The sequence below is a fragment of the Arthrobotrys flagrans genome (assembly GCF_004000055.1).
Source record: "Arthrobotrys flagrans strain CBS H-5679 chromosome Unknown unitig_3, whole genome shotgun sequence".
In the NCBI taxonomy this organism is placed as follows: domain Eukaryota; kingdom Fungi; phylum Ascomycota; class Orbiliomycetes; order Orbiliales; family Orbiliaceae; genus Arthrobotrys; species Arthrobotrys flagrans.
The window spans coordinates 3,551,126-3,572,607 of record NW_027137547.1 but is presented as its reverse complement, the minus strand read 5'-3'; the positions used below and the strand labels follow the sequence as shown (position 1 = coordinate 3,572,607).

Below are 21,482 nucleotides of genomic sequence, written 5' to 3'. Positions count from 1 at the left end.
TCCCCTCTTTGGGCCAGGCCGTCTCGACCCACATTTGCGGGAAGGCAATCATTGAGAGAGAAGACTGAAGTCACGTGGCACCGGAGGGGCAGATTCTGGAACACACGGAAGGGCGGCTTTTCCCTTTCCCCTGAGCTGGGGGTGGTCATGTCTTTGAGGCTAAAACCGTTCTATTCTGTTCTATTCAAGCGCGCACAGCAGAAATGCTAGTTAATCCATCCATTCATTTGGATTGCGATAATCAAGTCGAGTAAGATCGCATTAGATGATATAATGAAGACTGGCAACTATGAGTTCCGAGCTTCGTTTTCCCTCTTAATGAATATAGCCTGTCTCTCTTCACGAATGGTAGAATATATCGAGAACCAGCTTATAATCTCAACAAACGCCCAACTAAACACCCAATTGGTCTTGAGGGAGGATAATCCAACGGTAAAAAATGTCTTCTGGGCTTGAGGGTTTGCATCATACACATATGTCAAACCTGCGAGCGCGAAGAAGAAGGTAACTCTGATAGGTGCTGTTATTTTATATTACAATTTATATCAGGTAGTAATTAGCAAGAGATACCGGATAAGTGCGATTAAGGAACAGAAAAGAAGGATAGAGGTTTAAGTAATAAACATACCTTGACCACCCCAGTGGATGTAGAAAGGAATGCCATCAATACCAGCAGCGACGAGGTCACTAAAGCCGATGAAGCCGAACAGCAGACCGAGAAACGACGATACGGGCCGGACAGCAGCTGAGGAGAATGACACCACCTCGTCCTGCAGATGCACTAATCAGAACATACACGCAGATAATAGTACCGGAGTAAAAGAAAAAAGCTTACAATTCCCATCGCCCGGCCGAGGAGAACGATGATGGCCTGCTGGTCCAGTAGCTTCGGTTGGAAGATCAAGTGGTAAGCTATGGCCAGATGCAAGGCCGAGACTGCTCCAAGTCAGCACGCATAATCAGGTAGGTATAATATGTATATGTATAAGTGTGGAGGTCGGTATGACGGGTAGACGTTTTATGTATTACTTAGTCGGATCTGTGTCGAAGCGGATACGAGGCCCATATTGCGTCTTATCAATTATAGTCTCCTTCCCGTGTTCTTATTCCGAGCTAGTTGGAGTGGGGGGTCTTGGGCTGATCTCGTTGAGCAATTGAATTGAGTCGGGATGTCCAGTTTAGTTTGGTTGACGAGAGGTACCTTATAAGCTTAAAAGTGAATAAGCTTAAGGTGACAAGTATGAGTTGGGACAGGAGAGAAGACGTGTTGTGGCGTCGCGCACCTCAATCAACCCGGAGCAAGAAAGAACGTTCAATTCAGACCAAGGAAGGGAAAGTATTTGGTAGGCAGCAAGAACCCAGAACTCAAGAGAGTTAGATGGATTGATCAACTAATCAACCGCGGTTGACGCCCCTCCAACCTATATGTCAACATGTAAACCCCACAAAGTCTTCCTTCTTTCTCACCTTCAGTTGTAGTCGACTACTTAACTTCATACCCGGCTTCACTCATAGGAGATCAATGGTTCAGAAATGGTGAGGCTAACTGACGCACGCGGGGTCCAGTGGGAGTTAAACTAAGGCAAGTGAATGTGGGGCCGGGGTCATCTGCAAGTTGCCCCTCCATGGGCCCAAATCTATTAACCCAAGGCTAGCCATAGACGTACAGACCGAGCCGTGTTTCTATTTTATTTTTATTTTTTCTCGGTTGTGGGTATGCAAGTATGTCGACGACCCCGCCATGCAATGCTAGCAATGGCCAGGAAGTTCTAGCTGGGTGTCTTATCGTTATCGGGCCTTCCCTTCCCTCCCTTCCTTCCTTCGACCCTCGGCTGGGATCGAAGATAAAACACCAATCGCTGGTGTATATATACATGTATTGACAACGGACATACATAAAATCTATACCTACATTATACATTGCACATGGCGGTATTATGTGAGTATGAGGACTACCAGTGTAGGTATTGGTGAATTGCCTAGGTAACTGGTCGTGCAGCGGGATGCGCTGTCTTGGGCGTCTAATCAGCCATGGTCTACCAATTGCCATAGTTACTAGTGTTAATTGTGCAGCAAATACAATCCAGTTTAATATGTCTAATATTAAGGTCAATAGTGGCTAGTGTGGTGTCTGCTGCTCTGCTGTCTCTCCCCCGCTACCTCTGTCGCCCCTCTATCCGTGTCTCCTGGCCTTGATGTCTGCTATCTGAGTTCTGACCTCTGCAGTATCCTTTCTTCCCTCTTCCTCCTTCCTCTTCTCTTCTCTTCTTCTTGCTTCTTTCTAGCGAATAAAACATAATTCGGAGTCCACCAGCCTAGACAAGATAGTACTACTAACTACAACCACACAGCACTACAGCTCAACTCAGCTCAGCTCAGGTGTACGGTTCAGCTGCACCGACAGACGGACAGACGGACAGACAGAGAGGCAGGCAAGGACCGATAAAGTATTGTTCCTGTGCCTGTTTCTGGTTTCTGGTTTCTGGTTCTGTTCTGTTCCACACGGCCGGTCGACCTTCCTCTTCCTTCCCTTCCTTCTGCCTTCTGCCAAAAGCAGTTTAACCAAAACAACTTCCCGCTCTCTCTTCCCACCAATTCCAACATCACACGCGGACACTACAAGTCCTCCGGACCCCAATCCCACTTTATCGCCTGGTCGCTGTTTCCAGAACACCCAGCTGCGCCGTACTGTACGGTCAAGTGCGATACTGTATTGTACTGGACGGTACTTTGCTGTACATCCTCGGTACGGGAACTCAACAGCTTGTGTCCACCCCACCACCGATTATAGTATAAATCCGCACTTGCCTGTTCAACAACAGCGACAGTAACAGCCCCTCCGTACTTCCCCCCTCTTTTTTTTTTTTTTTTTCGTGCCACCGGTACGGCGTTTACGGTCTCGTTGGAAATCCAACGACGTCCAAGCATGGAAAAAAGGCCGTCCCATGACCCTCTAGGCCAAGGTCGCGGCAAGATGGAAGTAACCGACCCGGAAACATATTACACCAAGCAAAACATCATCGGTACGTCCGTTCTTTCTTTTTTTCTGATAAATACTTCAAATTGACATTTCTCCGTCTTCAGGTGGTGGAAGCTTTGGCAAGGTCTACAAAGGGTAACCTATTTACTTCACATAAAAAGCAAACAAAAAAACAAGTCAATGTTAATATAATGCATCTACAACCAGTGTGGACAAACGAACCGGCCAATCCGTCGCCATCAAGATCATCGACGTCGAAAACGCCGAAGACGAAGTCGAGGACATCATCCAAGAAATAAACATTCTTTCCGAACTCAATTCCCCTTACGTCACCAAATACTATGGCTCCTATCTCAAGGGATCCGATCTCTGGATCATCATGGAATACTGCTCCGGCGGAAGTTGTGCAGACCTTCTCAAACCCGGCCTTATTCCGGAAGACTATATCACCATCATTATTCGAGAGTTGCTCATGGGGCTAGAGTATCTGCACAGCGATAACAAGCTGCACAGGGATATCAAGGGTACGTTATCCAAAATTTCTCCACATACATGTGCTGCCTCGTAGCATGCTGATGGATTTTTTATATAGCCGCCAATGTGCTATTGGGATCGAACGGTCAGGTCAAGCTCGCCGACTTTGGTGTCTCCGGCCAACTATCCGCCACAATGACCAAGAAGAACACCTTTGTCGGCACACCCTTCTGGATGGCACCGGAAGTCATCAAACAAGCCGGTTACGATCAAAAAGCAGACATCTGGTCGCTCGGCATAACAGCCCTCGAGCTTGCCAATGGAGAACCTCCGTACGCCGATATACACCCCATGAAAGTCCTCTTCCTGATACCGAAAAACCCTTCTCCGGCCCTCGAAGGCGACTTCACCCCTCTGTTCAAAGAATTCGTCGACCTTTGCCTGAAGAAAGACCCCAAGGATCGCCCCACAGCTCGAGATTTGCTCAAACATCCCTTCGTCCGCCGGGCGAAGAAGACCACCTACCTCACCGAATTGATCGAACGGCACGAACGGTGGGCAATTGAGCATCCCAGTGGTACGGCCGATGAAGATGAAGTCATGGAAGAGCCGCCGAAGGAAGAAGATGCGCAAGACATGTGGGATTTCGGTACCGTGAGACCCGTTCGAGGGCCTAAAGAAGGCTTGAAATCTATCTCTACGGCCGCAGCCAAGATGAGAAATGCTCGCTCTCAGATGCAGCAAATGCAGAAACCAGCCGAGCCAGCGCAACAGCCTCTGCCGACTCAGGACGTCAAGGAAAATATACAGGGCTCATCTCAAGCTCAGAACTTTCGGGATTCTGGTTATGGATCCGATCCTCGATTCAAGCAGCAGGCTCCTATGCAGAACCAGATACACGAGCTGCAGCAACAGCAGCAGCAACATCACCAGTTCGCCCAGCAGGTTTCTCAACATCAACAACCCTCATCTCATTATTCGAGTCAGGATATGATGATTGATGACGACGAGGCGGCTTCCCGAGCTGCGCTGGCACAGGACCTCTCCTGGATGAGGTTGAGTGAATCTGGTATTCCTCAATCATCAACAAACCAGACCTCTTCGACATTCGGGGCCCGGCCCGATCAGAAACCCCAGCTTGTGAGGTCTTACTCCGCCGATCAACGGCAACCTATGTCACCTGGGATGTCTCAGCAGCAACAGCAACAGCGCCACCATTCACAGCAGGCCCAACAACAACAGCAACAATTCAGGCCTCCTAACCAGAACTATGGCTTCCAACCGCAACCTCCTCTGAGGTCCCTTACCGACCAAGATTCTCCTTTGAACCGGTCGTACCATCAAACCAGACCGCTTCAGCCAAATCGACCACAAGAACCTGAGGCAGGTGTGGAACATGAAGTTACCGCGCTTGATGGTGTGATACTGCCCGCTTTGGAGGCAGCACTGGGGCGGAGAAGTCACAATTTACAAAACCAAATCAAGCGCTCATCTGCATCCGCCCAAAGTTCTCCAGCTCTAAAGGCAGCTGCCGACAAGGTAATCCAACAAAGGCAGCAAGCTCACGAGAGGGTGAGAAAATTGGCGATCAAAGTAGCCAGCCTCTTCAAGGAAATCGAGGAATGGGACACAGCTGCCCCTGTGGGAATGGGAAGCGAAGTCACAAGCTTTCTGGAAGGCTTCCTCGAAGAGATCCTGGTCAGGGTCGATGCAGAAGAAGGAGACATGTACGACGAAGAAAATACGAGCCCGAATCCCCAGCCGACGTCAGCGGCTGCCGGTAATTGATCTTGACATTTTGCATCACACGCAAGATGCAATAAAGTACGGAAATTTCTTTTAGTGTGCAGGTTTGAAACATTCTCTTTTCCACCTCTGCTTAGCGCCAATACCCTTGTGTATTTTATGAAATTCATGAGCGATTGAGATCGGAATTACGATTTCCCATGAGCGAGACCAACGGAAAAAAAAGGAAAACATTGGCTGTCCTTTTGCGTGTAACTTCTTTGCCCTTTTTTTTCATTTTCTATTTGGGCTGACCGACTGGGAAATATTATTAGCGATCGGTGTGGCGAAGAGCGATAATGTTTTTTGGGGGGGGTCATGTATTAGCATCCCCTTCATGAACCATATTTTGGGGGGTTTACTTGGTTTACCCTGTATGTTTACACACACTCCCGTGGACATGAACATTTTTACCTTTTACCAAGACGTCTTGAGGTTTCCTTAGCTTCCGTACATTCGTGATATACATACATCAGTACATACATCAGTACATACATAGATGGAGGGTCATGAATTTGACTTTTGAAGCTTTGTGAAGACTTGAAATGTTGGAACAACTGCGTTACCAAGTCCAGGATACTATTATATTGACGACTAATGAATGAACGAATTAAAAAATATTCGATCTCATGAATTCATCTTAGCACCGGGTATACCGCGCTGTGACATCCGAGGACAGGGACATGCCCATCCCATCCCTCTCGAGATCTCCCGCCTGGCCGCCTGTTCGAGATGAATTTTGGCCCATTTGTCCATTCCAGTTGAAAGGCATTCTCTCATATACCCCTGCGGAGGCAAAAATATACCACGTTCTCAACACACTCCTTTGGATTTTAAGGTTGGATTGAATTTTGCAAGTTATTTTGGTTAATTGGATTCTATGTTAGTCCAGCTATTCATAGAAAAGAAGCCATTCCACAGGGGACGTGTATGTATGTACGTGCGGGGGAGCATTCGGGTAGGAGCATGTGTACGCAAGAAATGGAGCAAGGTAGGTTTAGATGGTACTGTCGGGGGCACAGGTTTCTTCTACCCGTGTGAATTATATCAATTCAAAAAGTCCATATAAGGACCGTAAAGATGCTTCTCAATTGCTCCCTCTTTTCTTCACCATCCAACAGTCTTCTACATTCACTACAATCCTTACCAACCACTTCCACTCATCCAGGCTTTTCCGGCTTCACAAAGTCACTCTTTTTTTTGAAACGAAATCGATCTACTAAAGAAACTACTTTTTTAAACTTACGCTCACTTTCAAAAATGGTTGCCTACAAGAAATCCTCCGCCCTCCTCCTCACCACCGCCACCCTCGCCGCCGCTCGAAACGGCACTCTTCCATACGAACCAACCGTAGAAGGCACCGACCTAACCTATACCACCGTAATCCCCTCCCTCTGCCCCACCGGCCTCGTCCCGCACACCTACACCATCAAACAACACTGCGACTACGCCCCCTGCGAACAACCCGCCGTACCCTACGGATGGGAAGTCAAAACCAAATACTGCGCCGAAGGATGCGGTCCTGAACCGACTTACGTCCCGGTCACCGAATGTCCTTGGGAAAACCCAGTCCCGACTCCTGCATGCTACGGTCCGGGATGTTACAAGGACGAAGTCATCTGCCCGGAGGGAAATACCTACACCAACTGGTACCACATCCCAACCCCAGAGCCCAAGCCATACCCACCAAAGTGTGAGGGTGAAGGTTGCAATCCCCATCCGGAGCCAAAGCCATACCCCCCTGTTCATCCCGAATCAACTCCCGAGCCTACTCCATATACCCCAAGCGGTTGTGAAGGTCCCGAATGCCCTGGATTTGTGACAAAGGTTTACCCACCAACTGAGCCCGAGTTTCCATGCAATACCACCGCTCCTTCACCACCAATGTATACTGGTGCTGGTGTTAAGACCGCTGCTTCCGGTGTTTTGGGATTCATTGCTGTTGCTATTGTTGCTTTCTTGTAAGCAATGCGCTTTTGGAAGCTTCTGTTCTATATTTATTTACAGAGTAGGATTTTTTTTGAAAAAAAGGGTAGTATGCAGAAAGATTTACAAATCAACCCCCCTCCTCTGCGATATATACCATTCAGATTACTTCCCCCTTATACGACTATATCATTATAGACATAGGCGGGTATAAAGATACACACGAGTGTTCGGTTTAGTCATTAATAAACTTTTCCCAATTTGTAATTAATACTATAGACTTTTTGATTTTTATTCTTTTTCTTGTAACCCACTTTTTGTGGATTTTTAATTAATTATTTTATTTTATAGTAGTTGTGCGGATTATATATAACGTATCCTTTTTTTTAAAAAAAAAAAAACACGAGTTTGAACGTAGAAAGTGGCATCTATGGAATTTATATCGACGATATAGGAAAAGCCTAGCTGCTATAGGAATAACCGTTAACTACTTAACTGAAGTAGTATTATTGATTCTGTAGCCAAGTTTTAAATAGCTTTGAGTACATGCTATCCCGTGGCACACTAGACGGTAACCACTCTTTTTCATGGTAAACTAGTAGGTCTATAAAAGTTTATTTAGGAAAACAGCTAAATGTATACCGATATGGATGCACTGAGAATGTTAAATCGTTTCATAATTATCCTATAATCATGTAGTAACCTTCCCCAGCCATCTAACAATTTAGGCAAGAAAAAGTGCACAACATGATACATAATCACAACTAGTGCATCTGAAACGTTTTTTTTTTTTAAAAAAAAAAAGCAGATCGTGGAAAGAGCTTAAGATTATGGGAGACTATATATTTGCATGTCATTTCTTTCCATGATACATGCTTGCTTTAGGTGCCTAGCTATAGGTGTACGAACCGTATATGGTTTTTCGTAGGTTGAGATAGAATTTGCTGAAAGAAACATCTGATCTACTCGAAAACCTTCAAATTCAAGTACATGGCCCCCTCGGTATCATACAAGACAATATATTAAATTCTTCAAGAGTATAGGAAAAAAATACTAGATTATATTAGCAACCCTCCCTCAAACAAGCGATGGCCAAACATCCACCGAAATCATCCTCTAAAACCTCACCAGCCTCACCGGACTACCCCTACAGACCTCGAATCAAAAGGTCCATGATATGGCATCCGGGACACTGCACCAGAAGCTTCATGGTCACAGACTTCTATAGCGATCTTGATTCTCTTATTGTAGAACACGGTGAGGTTATTAAATGCTGTGGACAGTTTTGGAAGGCGAATAGACGGTATGGGCAGCAGGATGGTGCTGATGATGGTGAAGAGCCAGTTAGTCCCCCCCCTTCTCTTTTTCAAACCCTTCTTTGAAAGTACTGCTTTCTTATTGTGAAGGGCGGAGTTAATATGATATGCGATATATATATAGCACGCAATCTACAAACGTTACAGATCATCAACGATAAACGAAATCGACGTCTCAACGATAGCGAGACCCCTAAACCGCTGCCAATGTTGCCCTTCCGCTCCAAAACCCACCCCCGCCCTCCCTACTCCCTCCTCTTCTTCGACAAATAACACTAGCATTCTAGTTCCTAATAAAATCATACCCATAAACACTCACACAAACAACCCATCCCCCACCACCTCCCAATTCCCTTCCGCTTCCACAAATTACACCACTTCCGCAACCTACAATCCGACGGAACATACACCCCCGGAATTTCCATACCCCCGTCCGCGGCCGGCACCACCACCACCACCACCGTCTTCACAACGTGAGCCTATAGTACCATTATCTAGTAGATTGCCGTTGGAACGGGCAAAAGGTCATATGACCGGGGGTATTGGAAGTGCACTTGGGAAATTTAAGAAGGGGAGGGAGAAGGAGGGGAGTAAGTCGCCCACTTTTTGGGGTTGTATCGGGGAGGGTGGGGGCAAGCCGGTGGTGGGAGGAGGTCCGGGGTATAGAGAGGGGTGTCAGCATGTTTTTTATTGTTGTCACTGTGGGGGGAAGAATAGTGTTTGGAGTGATGGGGAGGATACCGGGGAGGGAAGGGGGGGGAGAGAGTAATTACTAATTTGGTCTTCTAGGAAATCGAATAATCGTAAGTATAGGTGTGAATTTCATGCGTTGGAAAGTGGAAATACCACAAATTGCAGTTGCTTGTCTACAGACGTCTGCCATAAGGCTGGTGGTTGGCAATATAATTATAATGTTGAAATTGAATAGGGGGACCGAAATCTATCTTTTTTCTTTTTCTCCAGTAGATACTGGCTATTAGGCTTTCTATACAGCGTAGGCATACGAATACCCCCCTAGATAATTATCAACATAAGTTCCTAGAAAAGGGGATCATGAATAATCCTAGAAAGATGGTAATAAATTGTTCTCTCCATTTCTCAAGCTTAAGGCTAAAGGCCCAAGTGTGAGATTTGCTCGCTGAATCCGGAAATGCAAGCCATGGCCACTACCGTAATCAATTATCAGAATGTTGCGACTCTCATACGAATATATGTGCCTTCGACGCTGGAGAGCCAACAGAATCCGTGGATCTCATGTATACCCTTCCATATTACCGCATTAGCCTTCCCGAGACCACAATTTCTCCTAGTATCATACAGGGCACACATATCAATAAAAACAGAAGATGGGCCATACACCGAAACAAGCAATTCAAGGTATCGTAAAATTAACATGGGACCACATGACCCCTCTAACCCCTACTGCCTCCCGCTTCCTCTATGATTTCTACAATAACCTTAACAGTCCGAGCAGCGGCACTGCAACTACTCCACGTTGTTCCGAAGAAAGTATTGAAAACAACAATATACTAATCGTAACAATCCCAGCCTCGAGGGCAGTTGAAGAAAAATTGGTACCCGAGGGGACAGTGTTTTACAGTAAAGATATGGTTTTGAGGTCTTATGTGTCTAGGGATAGGGATTTGGAAGAAGTGGTGGAGGAGTGGAGGAAGATTGGAGACGTGGTTGTTCAGAAGGTTGGGGGGAGGTTTGGGTATACTGGGTAGCTAGACGATAACTATACGTAGATTTAAGTTGAGGACGGATCGACGTGTGGTATTTTGGGGGGGGGGTCAACACAGTTTGGAGGGGGTACTGGTAGACGACGAGCTCGCGAGGTTAGAGATCACAAGAGGCGATTGTGATAACGCTAATCTGAAGGCGCTCTGGGACCACCACCATTTCTCCTTCGGTTCCTTGTTCTGTTTTATCACTCTCACGACTCTTCCCAGTTTTCGATCATCATTGCCACAACTTGTTAGCTAATATAGTACCCTTCTCGTCGCCCTCTGTTTGAATACTTCTCGACCAATTAATACTTACTTGATTCTTGATATATTCTCTTCACCGACCCTCTCTTTTTCCCGTAAATACCAACGGATTAGCAGAATAGCAACCTTTAAAGATGCCGCCACGACGAGTATCATCCTTCACGAGTTTCGATCGCTTCTCCTTACTATCTCAATCTCCATCTTCTAGCTCGACTTCGGGAGAGCAACCCCAGCATGTTCGAGTACCTTCGCTCCCGTAAGTTCATCCCATCTTCCTTGAAATCTCTTCCTACTGTAGGACTAAACCAAAGCTATATATAGGTCAGGTGGTGGAACCCATGGCCCCAGACGAGTCCTCTCTATGGAATCTATTCTAGAAAGCAAATTAAGCCGACGTAACTCTAGCTTGATGCCGAGGAGCACCATGTTTTATACCAGTCCTACGTCTAGCATTACACCTAGTGGATCTAGTAGTAGCTCTGGAGGCACCGATGGGCAAATGATGATTGTCAGAGCCGCAGGCCGTCCCCGACGGACAGTACGACCTGCATCTACCCTATCGGGTTCTGCTCCACCCCGGAACGCGAATGAAAACCGTCAAATACTTCGGCAGGGTCGTACATACGTACCTCCTGGTACTAGCAACGACAACGATAGAGCGTCTACTACTTCAACCGATTCGAATCCAACAGGACGGAGTCTACTCGACGTCGAAAACCAACGGAGGGGAATCAAGTTGGAGGGCAGCTTTTGGCAACCTGATGAGGAAAATAGGCCGCGGGGTGGAGGAAGATATACTAGAGGGGCTACGTCTCGATTCACAGATCGAGAGCTACAAGAGCCACTACCACAGCGACGGCAGCCATCACCTCCACCGGAGCGACGTCAACCACCCCTGGTCCCGCCGCCACCGCCTCCACAGGATAATCGTCCTCCGCCTCTGATACAACTAGAGTTGCCCCCTGCGTTACAGTATCGACCAAAAAAACACTTTTTTGACCTTGTAAACGAACGCGAACTCGAAGGGTTAGAAGTAGTCGGACTGCGAACAGAAGATGGCGAGAGAATCTACCCCAATAGCTGTTCTAGCAGCGGAAGCTCAACTCCTGAGAGGAAACCGACCCCAACTCCAGGTCACGATCCGTTTGGGGCGGAAACCAGGATCACCCTTCGACAAAACGATCTTCCGGTAACAATCATTCCTCAAACCTCCATGGAACTAGAGAGACCAAATTTAATTGCTAAACCAGTTCGATATTTCGAACCTCTCCAAACTGAACGTTTAGCTATTGAATATTATCCCCTGGAAGACGATGAAAACGACTGGACGGACGAAGAATCGTGGCATTGCTCTGATGGAGAATGGCCGGATCCATACGAATATGGTAGTGACGAGGAGGAAGACTTTGGGTGTATCGGATTGTTCCGGAGGCCGTACGAGGAGATGTTGGTCGCTGGGAAAGGGTTTAATTTGAATTGGGTGGAAGAGGTTGATGACTGGCCGGTTCCGGAAGAAATCAAGATTTTTGGGTATAGAGTAATTGGTCGCTTGGGAGAAGAGTATGAGGATGAGGACGAGAAAGAAGAGATTGGTGTGCGATTCAATAAAAATGAAGACTACGAACTACTCGGAAAAAACCGTTGGCTACATGGGTTGAACCCGGTTGATGATGACGACGACGACGAATGGGAAGACGAATGTGATGTCTTCTAAATTTTGACGATATTGGAACGATTGGTTATTGGTACGTACAGAACTTCGAGAAGGGTTCGACAAAATAAAATTATAAACTATGATGACCATTGGATAAATTAAAAATTTTAACGAGTGTTATTGCTGGCTTTACATTTGTGGCTACTCGTGGCCGTTTATTAGTGCGGTGGAAGCAATGACACGAATATTTAACATTGGCCATTAAGAACTTGCTTTTGTATTACAACCTACTTGCGTGGTGTTCGGTCCAGGCCTGTGGATTGAAACGATGGATGGCGGGGTATCTACTGTCAGCTACTTGAGCGGAGTGATTATGTAGGGCCAACCTAATCAATCCAAAGAACCACTATGACTTCCACGTATATCGTATTTCTGCTGGGTCCACGTCAAAAGACATGAGATTCCTCAAGAATTCGAGAAAGAGAAAGAAAGAAGACAATGCATGAGGAAAAACTTTTCGTAGAATCGATGTAAATCAAAACTTGCCTGTAGACGACTTGGCCGCCCCAAAGGAAATTTAAATTGTGGAATGACTAAGATTCTCGTTCGCAGCCTGCAGAGTTCGACCTCATGCATCATATTGGTCTGACAGCCTATCTGGCCGCTCCAATCAGAAATATATCCCAGGCCCGCCCACACCTGGTCGGTTGGCTAATGCAAACCAATTTAAATTAAAGGCATGATGTAAATGAGCTGTTGTGGGACCCAAGTGTGTACCTGCTGCAGCACATCGCAGGTTCTTCGAGGATGTAGGTCTCGGGTACATACAATGTGTGTATGTATCCGCGAGACCCTGGAGCTGCCAGAGCTTGTTTGGTAAACACCACGGAACAGGATATTGGGGCCGCAAGACGGGAGCGATGGCGTTTCATAGGATGCATATATCGCCGGATACTTACGTGATAACGTGGGGCCTTCGGACGGATGTGCTACTGTCGACGTTGCTGGATTGGAATTTGCGTTGTCGACGTAGTCAAGCTACGAAATACCACAAGATTTAGAGCTCTATCATGTACCTCTCATCGACATATCTTAGGAATCCTAGCGGGGTATCAACGAAGCTGCCATCGAGCGGGACTGGCATGAGAATGGCGAAGAGCCATCAAGAAACCCATAGAAAAAATTTTCTGGCCTTTACCTTTCTGTGTATCGAGCTGCATCGTCACCATGCAGCGGGTTGCATATAAACATCCACATGATTCGATGGTCCGGCCAGCGTCCATGATGCATTGGTCCATGTACTCCTAATCCTACGGAAGGGATGTTATGCTTACGACCAATTTTGTAACAAGTATGACAATTTTCCTAAATTGCCCTATTATTATAAGCTCTAGGTCCATCGACTGACATTATTTAAGGGTCAGGTAAATTCGTCAGCCTCTTTGAGCTTGAGAGCTGGAAAGGTCGTCTGCCGGCCTATATAGTATAACAGCCACGGCGGAAATCCCCCTGGCTGTTGTGTACCGTATGGCAAAGGAGCCATAAACCATTCGCATATTCTCGGGGTAAATCCCGAGAACCGACGTTCTAGCCATCCATTCTTCTGTCATTTTCTATCCTGGATTCGATAGGGGACTCCCAGCTGGTGAGTTGTACAATGGCGATTTCCTAGGTTGCCTTCGATGGGTGGGAAGTGTTATGATTAAGGCTGCGCAGGCTGTCGACTATTTACCCTGGCAAAAGCCGCCCTTGCCAGCCAATAAAGAGGACCGCCTTCCCCACCTCCTGAACCACTAGCCTGTCGTTATTTTTTTGCTTCCGGCTCTGTCATCTTCCATTTTCTTATGCCTGCCTCCCACCGTCGTTTGAGCTCCGGTCTGCAAGCACGCTAGCACCTTGTCCCTAGTCTCCAAACCAGCATAGCATCTGTTGACCTAAAAGCGGCTTTAGACGCAAAGCAGTGCTGGCTAGACACGACGAAAGCTTTCCCTTGCATTTGCCCTGCTAATCATCTTCCCATTTAATATTTCCTCCTCTTCCTCCACACTTTTCGATACTTATTCATTTTACGAGGCACAGCTATCAAATTTTGTACCATCACAACGATATCACTACGAATTCTTCAGCAGATACGACGAACTACTAGCGAACAGGGAAACGATTGTTAGTATCCTATTCTCCGAGGTCGACATTCATTTTTTAGCATCACAGGGCTAGCAGGGTTTCAGGACAAGTTTCAACATTGGATATGGAACGTGGATCTCGTGTTTATGTCGATTGTTCGACCATGGCGTCTTTTTTTTCAAGCCTCTTGGAAGGCCACGAAGTCTATAGACGGCTTCCTTACCGCAGGGTCGACTATCTTTCGGTCGGGAGATCCAAATTTTTGTGTCCGTGGCACCACGGAGCTTGCCCTGCTGGCCCTTTAGATGTGTTGACGGTAGACGCCGTATGTAAGTTTGTCTACGGTTGCTGACACCAAAGCATGTGAAATGCAGGTTTTACGGTATTCCACGATAGCGGATATATACTCCACGGTTTTGAACGACCATTTGGTATACCTTGGCGGCTACTGGTACTTCCTGGATTACTCTGCTTGTCCGAGGGGAGATTGTGGGATTATGGGCAACTACGGCCCCGCAAACTGATAAGGGATACCAACTTTGATTGCGGGTTGTCCTCGCCTCCCCCTCAGCTTCGCCCTTAAGTTCCTCTGTGACAGACTTCGCTCTCGAAGAAAGACGAGCCTAGTCTTTCTTGACCTTTGCTCGATCTTAGGATGCCGTAAGTACCCAATTTCTTATCTATGCTATGTGATACGTTCCTGCACAGTTTCTTTCTTGCATTAAGAATCCTTTGCCTGCTGTCTGTTTCCACCATCAGCTCGCTCGAGCTCTGCGCGGACGGGGAGTCAAAATACCCGGGGCTCCTATTTTTACACTTATGGCCAAAGCAGATGTGCATGCGCTGGCCGGACCATAAGCTCCTCGACTTGACTCAAGTTCGTGTGTGTGCACCGTTCTGTTCTTTTCCCTCTTCTGCTGCTTGTTTTTTCGATGCTCTTCGCCTACAAATACCCCTGCATGCACACCAAAATTGCCGACTTGCTTGCAATGGTGAGATGATCGAGAGAGACACATTGAGTCTAAATCAGCCCCGCTCGATTTCCTTCCAGGTAATGAGCCAAAGGCGGTTTAAGCTTCTCGATGATCATTTCATATATTTACCCATAAAATATTTCTTGTCGTGCCACTTTTTTACTGTTTCAACTCGAGTTACCAGCACCCGGCCTGAGGGAGCATACCATTCTCCGCTCTGGTTCCTCTGCGGATCCTGTGCTTGCACTGGAGCTTCCTCAGCTGCCGACTTCCTATCTCGAGTTCACTTTTTGATATTACGCAGCTTCTACACTGTCCTCTCCTCGCTCGTTTCCAAGCTGGAGCATTTTCTCATGTAATTCATAGAATCAACATTACTATCGATCATACCGAATCCGTTGATGGCTCGAGCTTAGTCTCGTCTAGGGCCAGCAGTAGCTACGAACATTACGGCAAATATCAAAATCGAATTCCTTCGCACGTTCCGAATCATTTCCCACCATCTGATTGGACAGACAACGACACCTACGGGTCTGACAGCGAGACCTTCGACGATTTAGACGATATCGATCCATCTGAATCCGCATCTCGCCCAGGCGGCCGTAAACCGGCATCGAGGGCAGCTGCTAGCAGATTAAGTTATCTTCCCGGCCCACCTAGATCATACGCACCCGCACCTTCGAATCACGGGGACTACTCGGATTATCACACCGAAACCACAGAGAGTGATACCGAGGATTACCCGTCTCAACCACAAACCTTTCGAAGACCTACTCCAGGCGGCGGACAGCCACCACCACCTCGAGCATTGCCTCCTCCACCAGGTCCCTGGCCTAGGGCCGGCGCTGCTCCGTCGTATGGCCATCGTGCGCCACCCCCAGGACCTCAAGCGCCATATGGCCACGCACCACCACCGCGAGCTGCACCGCGAGCTGCGCCAGCACATTACCCGCCGCCGCCCCGAGGGGGCGCTTACGGTGATGCTTTGGTAACATATGGCGGACCGGAAGATGATGAGTATGACGACTGGGTAGAAGATGATTACGAGACCGCACACGAAAGAGCGGAAGAAGATAGGAGGAGAAGGGCGGCGGCGGCGGCGGCGGCGCAGCAGCAACACCAACAACAGCAAGCACATGCTGCCCGAATGCGAGACTTCCACATGAGGGAGCAAGCGATGAGAGATGCAGCTGCAATGAGAGACGCAGCTGCGGAAGAACGACGACGACAGATGGCGGCGGATAGAGACGCTCGAGCTAGGGCAGATGCTGCTGCCGCAGCTGCTGCGCGACAAAGCTATTTCCCTCAAGCCCCATACGGTATGCCTCCTGGTGGGATACCAAACGGTCATGCTATGCCAAATGGCTTGCATAATCCTTACAGCAACCCAACTTCTCCCCAGGAATCGCTTTATGATCCTTACATGACTTCACCTACCGCAAACATGCCAGCACCTCCTGGGATGAATCCCTATACCTGGGCTGCGATGCAACAGCAACAGCAACGTCATAGGATGAGCATGGGTGGTATGCCGGGTATGGTACCGGGTATGGTACCGGGCATGCCGAGTATGCCCGGGTATATGGGAATGGTTCCATATCAACCCCCGGTCAAGGAAGAAGAGAAGAAAGAGGAAAAGAAGGAGGAGCCGCCACCACCTCCTGCTGCTCCGGCGGCTCCATCGGCTCCGTCTACGGCTCTTGTTCTTGCAGTCCCGCCAGCTTACAATCCGACACGTATGTCGAAAACTGAAGAAGATAAGAAGTTCGAACGATTGATGGAGGAGAAGAAGTTGCGGGAGGAGGAACGTAGACATAGGTTAGAGCAAGAGGCTAGGGATAGACAAGCTAGGCTGGAAGATTACGAACGTAAGAGGGAGGAGGAAGCTGCAAAGGCTGCCGAAGCTGCAAGAGCTCAAGCAGCGGCAGAGAAAGCGGAGGCAGATGCCCTTGCCGAGAAAGAGGCGCTCGAGAAGGCAGCATTGGCAGAGGCAGAAGCAAAGGCTAAGGAGGCAGCTGAAAAAGCCGCGGCCGAGGCACAAGCTGCCAAAGATGCGGCGGAGAAGGCGCTTGAAGATATGAAGGCAGCAAATGAGAAAGCTCTCGAAGACGCAAAGGCCGCCAATGAAAAGGCTCTTGAAGATGCAAAGCTCGCTAGAGAAAGAGCTGTCGAGGATGCGATGAGAGCCGCCATTGAGGCAGAAAGAAAGAGAGTGGAGGATGCCGCCGCCGCCGCCGCCGCCGAAGCAGCCGAGCAAGCTCGAAAGGATGCGATCGCGGCTAAGGAAGAGGAGCTAAAGAGACGTGAAGAAGAATTAATCAAGAAGGCTGCAGATGATGTAGAGGCGGCAAGAAAGAAGCTCGAGGAGGATATCGAGGCAGCAAAGAAGAAGGTAGAGGAGGAGGCTGCTGCTGCGAAGGCAAAGATGGAGGAAGAGGCTGCCGCACTAAAGGCCAAGCTAGAGGAGGAGGCAGCAGCCGCGAAGGCTAAAGCGGACGAAGAGGCTGCTGCGGCTGCTGCTGCGGCCGCCGCCGAAGCTGAGAGGCCGAGGTTCATCCGATTCCGTGATGCTGTCAACCGAAAGTTCCAATTTCCCTACCAACTCTGCCAAAAGTGGGAGGTAAGTTTTCCCATCAAAAGATTTCCTTCAATCGAGTTATGCTAAAAATGCGCTTAGGGTATGGAACGTCTCATCCATCAAGCTTTCAAACATGTCGATATCATCGGCCCCCATGTCATGGAAGGCCATTATGACTTGCATGGCCCCGATGGACAAATCATCCTTCCTGGAGTCTGGGATGTTACCGTCCAACCTGACTGGGCGATCACTATGGTTATGTGGCCGCTTCCTGAACCACCACCACCAGAACCAGAGCCAGAACCGGTTCCGGAGGTACCAGCGCTCCCACCACCGGAGGAGATGACCATCATTGTCGAGCCTATCCCCGAGGCCGCACCCCCATCACCTCCACCATTGGAAACTGTTGCTGAAATAGCCGCGGCGCTACCAGAGCCAGAGCCTGCTCCGGCACCACCACCACCTCCCCCAGTAGAACCAGAGCCATCCCCGGCTCCAGTCAGCCTTAAGCCAGTCGTCGTGAAGAAGACTCAAAAAGCACGTCCGACTGAAGTCAACCCTATCTTGCTCTGGACCGCAGGAAGATACAATCCGAAGAGAGGAAAATAAACACAATCTCATCTATTTCATGATACTCCCTTTTGAACTCTCCATCATTGGCGGCGCTCTTATTCGTTTCCCTTCTTTATCTCTTTTCCTGTACTTTTTGATTCCCAAGTAATTTCTCTCTTCCATTCAAGCTACCCCGAAACGATACCTAGATTCCTGGTTATTCCCTCACAAGAGGCTATTTTCTTTGGTCTGCATACAGGATTCTAGATCCCCTTATCTTCGTCTGCTATTTGAGATAACGCAGAATCTTGACTATCTTGACGATGTTTATTTTCTTTTTTCTTTCTTCAATTCTAGCCTTTATATCTCCACCATATATATCTATACCTTTCGGATCTCCCTGTGTCTTCCTCCCTTCCCATTCGAAACCTCACTTGGTTTTCTGACAATACCAATCGCGACGGAGCAGACAGGGGCTGTATCTAATACTTTTATCTGCTGGTCTTTTTTTTTCTGTCGTAATATGTTACTGTGTTTTTATTCTTTATTTTTTTATTATTTTTATTATTTTTTTTTTGAGGTTCCTCGATGGAAGGGGACGATTTCCCTCGTTTTTCTATTAGCTAGCTTTTTTCCAGTTTCGAATCGATACGGTGCAAATGTTAACGTTCCTTCGAAGAAACCCGAATCCATGATTCCTATATTTGATATTTTATGATTAATATCCTTAATGTCGAATTCGATCATTCGGTGTTTACTTGAAATGCTGGAGAAGAATGAGTAACATACATCCAGATCCAATCCTAGACCAAAGCACTTGCGGGAGATAAACAGCACTATGATCTCATACCCCATCCTTAATTCTCATGCAGGCTGGTTCTAATTACGTTAACCCACCTCCAAACCTGTCTCGCCCAAGAAAAAAGTAACAAACAAGCCGTTGTATCCGCAAAAATCGGGAAACCTTCTAGAAACACAACTTCCAAGATTGTCGAAAATGTACTTTCGATGATGGGGTTTAGCTTCGATGTGCTGTCATCCGGCAGCTAATCCTCTTACCGGCCCAGCCACCCACGTCGTTTTGCAGCAAAATCAGGGAAACTTGACTGACCGGAAGCTTGCGAATAACATGTACTCCGTACTTCGTGCTTTTGTACTCCACAAAATTCAATATAATACCGAAAGATTTTATCGACATCTCGACAATTCGATTAATTAATGTCATTTCTTCAGAATACATATATCCGTTCGTCTATCGCACCCCTGCCCACCGCCACTACGTACATACAAGCCGCAGCACACCGGTCGACGGATCGACATAGCTCACCTGAGCAGGACCCCAAGATTTCAGGTACCGTCCAGCTGCCGAAAACCTAACTCACTTGATTACTTTTTACCCCAAAAGATAAAATCAGCCTGACACTGCTCCGTCGTCGTATTCCATATAACAGTCCCGCATTTCCTTTTGGGGGGGGAACTTGCACAATAGTTGAGGCTAAAGAAAGGTCCAAAAAAGCCAGGCACCCCGATCACAGCCTAGGTAGTAGCATTCTGAATAAAAGCCTGGAAGTCTCACCACTGAAGGAGTACCTCTTTATCCCTTTTCTCCTCCTCCTCTCTACGATCCAATCGTCGCTTCTATTATCTATATCGACGACCCGGTTATAACGATTCAATCGATCGATATCGCATCAGCGACAACAGGCGCCGACTTTAGACTACGAAAAATCGCTCGGTTCCTTGCATTGTTTCTTTCTACGCCCCTCCTCTCCTCATTCCTTCTGCCGGCGCCTTCATTCGGATTCAATCGCAAGTCCCAAAAAAGCTCAAGGAAACACCCCCAACGGCGATTCCCATCCCGTTATCCCCAAAAAAAACCAGTCTCCCTCAAAATAGGCGACTTCCATTTTTCCCTCTCTTTTCTATCGAAAATCCCCCTCTGAACAAAGTCTCCCTCAACCGTCGAAAAAAACCACCCCATCGATAAAACTAAATTTAAAAATAAAATGTGTCTCGTCAAAGTCCGCGGCGAGGTCGAAGACGACGTCATCGTCCCCGCCCGAGTAGTAGAGCGTGAATCCGTCCGCGCACACCAACGTGAAACCCAAATCGTCTCAACAGCACCAGCAGTAATCGAACGACCCTCCCGATCTCGTCGCTACTCTTCTTCTACAAATGGTTCCTCAACGAATAGTATCACCTCCAGTCGTAGTTCTATGGGTTATGCCGGTGCGAGACATGAGCGACGGTCCAGGAGGAATAATTATCAACATTATGCTGCTACTGGTAGTTATGACGGAAGGTCTTATGACGGACGGTCTCATGATGGGAGATCTACGGCTGGGAGATCGAGTTCGAGGAGTAGGGAAAGAGGGTATTATAGAGAGCAGGAGAGGGTCGTGAGCGGTGGGGGTTACGATCGAGGTGAGAGAAGGGGGAGTTATAGATATGTGGATCCTCAACCGAGGGGTAGTAATCATGAAGTTAGAGCAGGTAAGCAATTTCAATATTATATCATATCAATCCTTTCCTTCGAGACCGAATTTGTAGATCTGTAGGGGAAACATCACTAATACATATCTTCGGGACGATAGAAATCCAGCGCGCAGAAGAACACCTCCAACGAGCCGCAGAACTCCAAGAGCGCGAACGAAGAATGCGGGAAACCCGCGCGATCACATACGATCCAAGGTCTAGCTCCGTCAGCCATAGGAGTTACGAACACAGTAAAGACGGGGGTAGGCAACGCAGCGATGTCGTTGTGGTCCAAGAGACGGAGCGACATCGAGATCGTTATAGCAGGTAGTCGAATATTGCTGCCGAGGACCTTCTAGATTCTGTCGTACAGGGCGTGCGACATAAACCGACCTCCATACATTAATGACGACCTCCGCTTTGACATTCCTTTTTAAATTTTGAACGATTGTTGGTATTTTGCCCTTTGCTGTTACGATTTCTACGCCGCCGACGATATATTATACCATTCTGCGAGATCTTTGTCTTTTTATATATATATATTTTATACCTCCAGTTAATATCTAAACTGCAAACTCACCTTACGATGTACGAGCGCTGTACCCCTTTCCTTTTTTATTTTGCCCAAGAAGCCATATGTTTGAAGAAGAAGC

General features: G+C 47.6%; 7 protein-coding genes across 9 annotated transcripts; 6 read left to right on the top strand and 1 right to left on the bottom strand.

Annotated features, from left to right (window-relative positions):
• Nucleotides 1-287: 287 nt before the first annotated feature.
• DFL_002428 (uncharacterized protein) lies at nucleotides 288-1,066 on the bottom strand (the record flags this gene model as incomplete). Its single annotated transcript, XM_067631212.1, has 4 exons — nucleotides 288-520; nucleotides 629-770; nucleotides 836-936; nucleotides 1,030-1,066. The coding sequence occupies 4 exons, from the start codon at nucleotides 1,064-1,066 to the stop codon at nucleotides 288-290; spliced, it is 513 nt and encodes a 170-aa protein (XP_067493780.1).
• A 1,908-nt stretch (nucleotides 1,067-2,974) lies between these two features.
• Nucleotides 2,975-5,242, top strand: DFL_002427 (uncharacterized protein; the record flags this gene model as incomplete). The annotated part of the gene is made up of 4 exons (XM_067631211.1): nucleotides 2,975-3,023; nucleotides 3,085-3,115; nucleotides 3,188-3,504; nucleotides 3,573-5,242. The coding sequence occupies 4 exons, from the start codon at nucleotides 2,975-2,977 to the stop codon at nucleotides 5,240-5,242; spliced, it is 2,067 nt and encodes a 688-aa protein (XP_067493779.1).
• Nucleotides 5,243-6,499: 1,257 nt separating this feature from the next.
• On the top strand, nucleotides 6,500-7,204 carry DFL_002426 (uncharacterized protein; the record flags this gene model as incomplete). The annotated part of the gene is made up of 1 exon (XM_067631210.1): nucleotides 6,500-7,204. The coding sequence occupies one exon, from the start codon at nucleotides 6,500-6,502 to the stop codon at nucleotides 7,202-7,204; it is 705 nt and encodes a 234-aa protein (XP_067493778.1).
• A 2,623-nt stretch (nucleotides 7,205-9,827) lies between these two features.
• Nucleotides 9,828-10,208, top strand: DFL_002425 (uncharacterized protein; the record flags this gene model as incomplete). The annotated part of the gene is made up of 1 exon (XM_067631209.1): nucleotides 9,828-10,208. The coding sequence occupies one exon, from the start codon at nucleotides 9,828-9,830 to the stop codon at nucleotides 10,206-10,208; it is 381 nt and encodes a 126-aa protein (XP_067493777.1).
• A 398-nt stretch (nucleotides 10,209-10,606) lies between these two features.
• DFL_002424 (uncharacterized protein) lies at nucleotides 10,607-12,186 on the top strand (the record flags this gene model as incomplete). Of its 2 annotated transcripts, XM_067631208.1 has the most annotated exons (2): nucleotides 10,607-10,728; nucleotides 10,794-12,186. In XM_067631208.1, the coding sequence occupies 2 exons, from the start codon at nucleotides 10,607-10,609 to the stop codon at nucleotides 12,184-12,186; spliced, it is 1,515 nt and encodes a 504-aa protein (XP_067493776.1). The 2 variants fall into 2 exon arrangements, with proteins under 2 accessions (XP_067493776.1, XP_067493775.1); XM_067631207.1 differs by lacking the exon at nucleotides 10,607-10,728 and having other exon boundaries at nucleotides 11,686-12,186.
• Nucleotides 12,187-14,905: 2,719 nt separating this feature from the next.
• On the top strand, nucleotides 14,906-18,411 carry DFL_002423 (uncharacterized protein; the record flags this gene model as incomplete). Of its 2 annotated transcripts, none has more annotated exons than XM_067631205.1 (3): nucleotides 14,906-14,910; nucleotides 15,651-17,844; nucleotides 17,902-18,411. In XM_067631205.1, 3 exons carry the CDS (start codon nucleotides 14,906-14,908, stop codon nucleotides 18,409-18,411), a joined length of 2,709 nt encoding a protein of 902 aa, XP_067493773.1. The 2 variants fall into 2 exon arrangements, with proteins under 2 accessions (XP_067493773.1, XP_067493774.1); XM_067631206.1 differs by having other exon boundaries at nucleotides 15,591-17,844.
• A 1,949-nt stretch (nucleotides 18,412-20,360) lies between these two features.
• DFL_002422 (uncharacterized protein) lies at nucleotides 20,361-21,160 on the top strand (the record flags this gene model as incomplete). The annotated part of the gene is made up of 2 exons (XM_067631204.1): nucleotides 20,361-20,847; nucleotides 20,949-21,160. 2 exons carry the CDS (start codon nucleotides 20,361-20,363, stop codon nucleotides 21,158-21,160), a joined length of 699 nt encoding a protein of 232 aa, XP_067493772.1.
• Nucleotides 21,161-21,482: the final 322 nt, after the last annotated feature.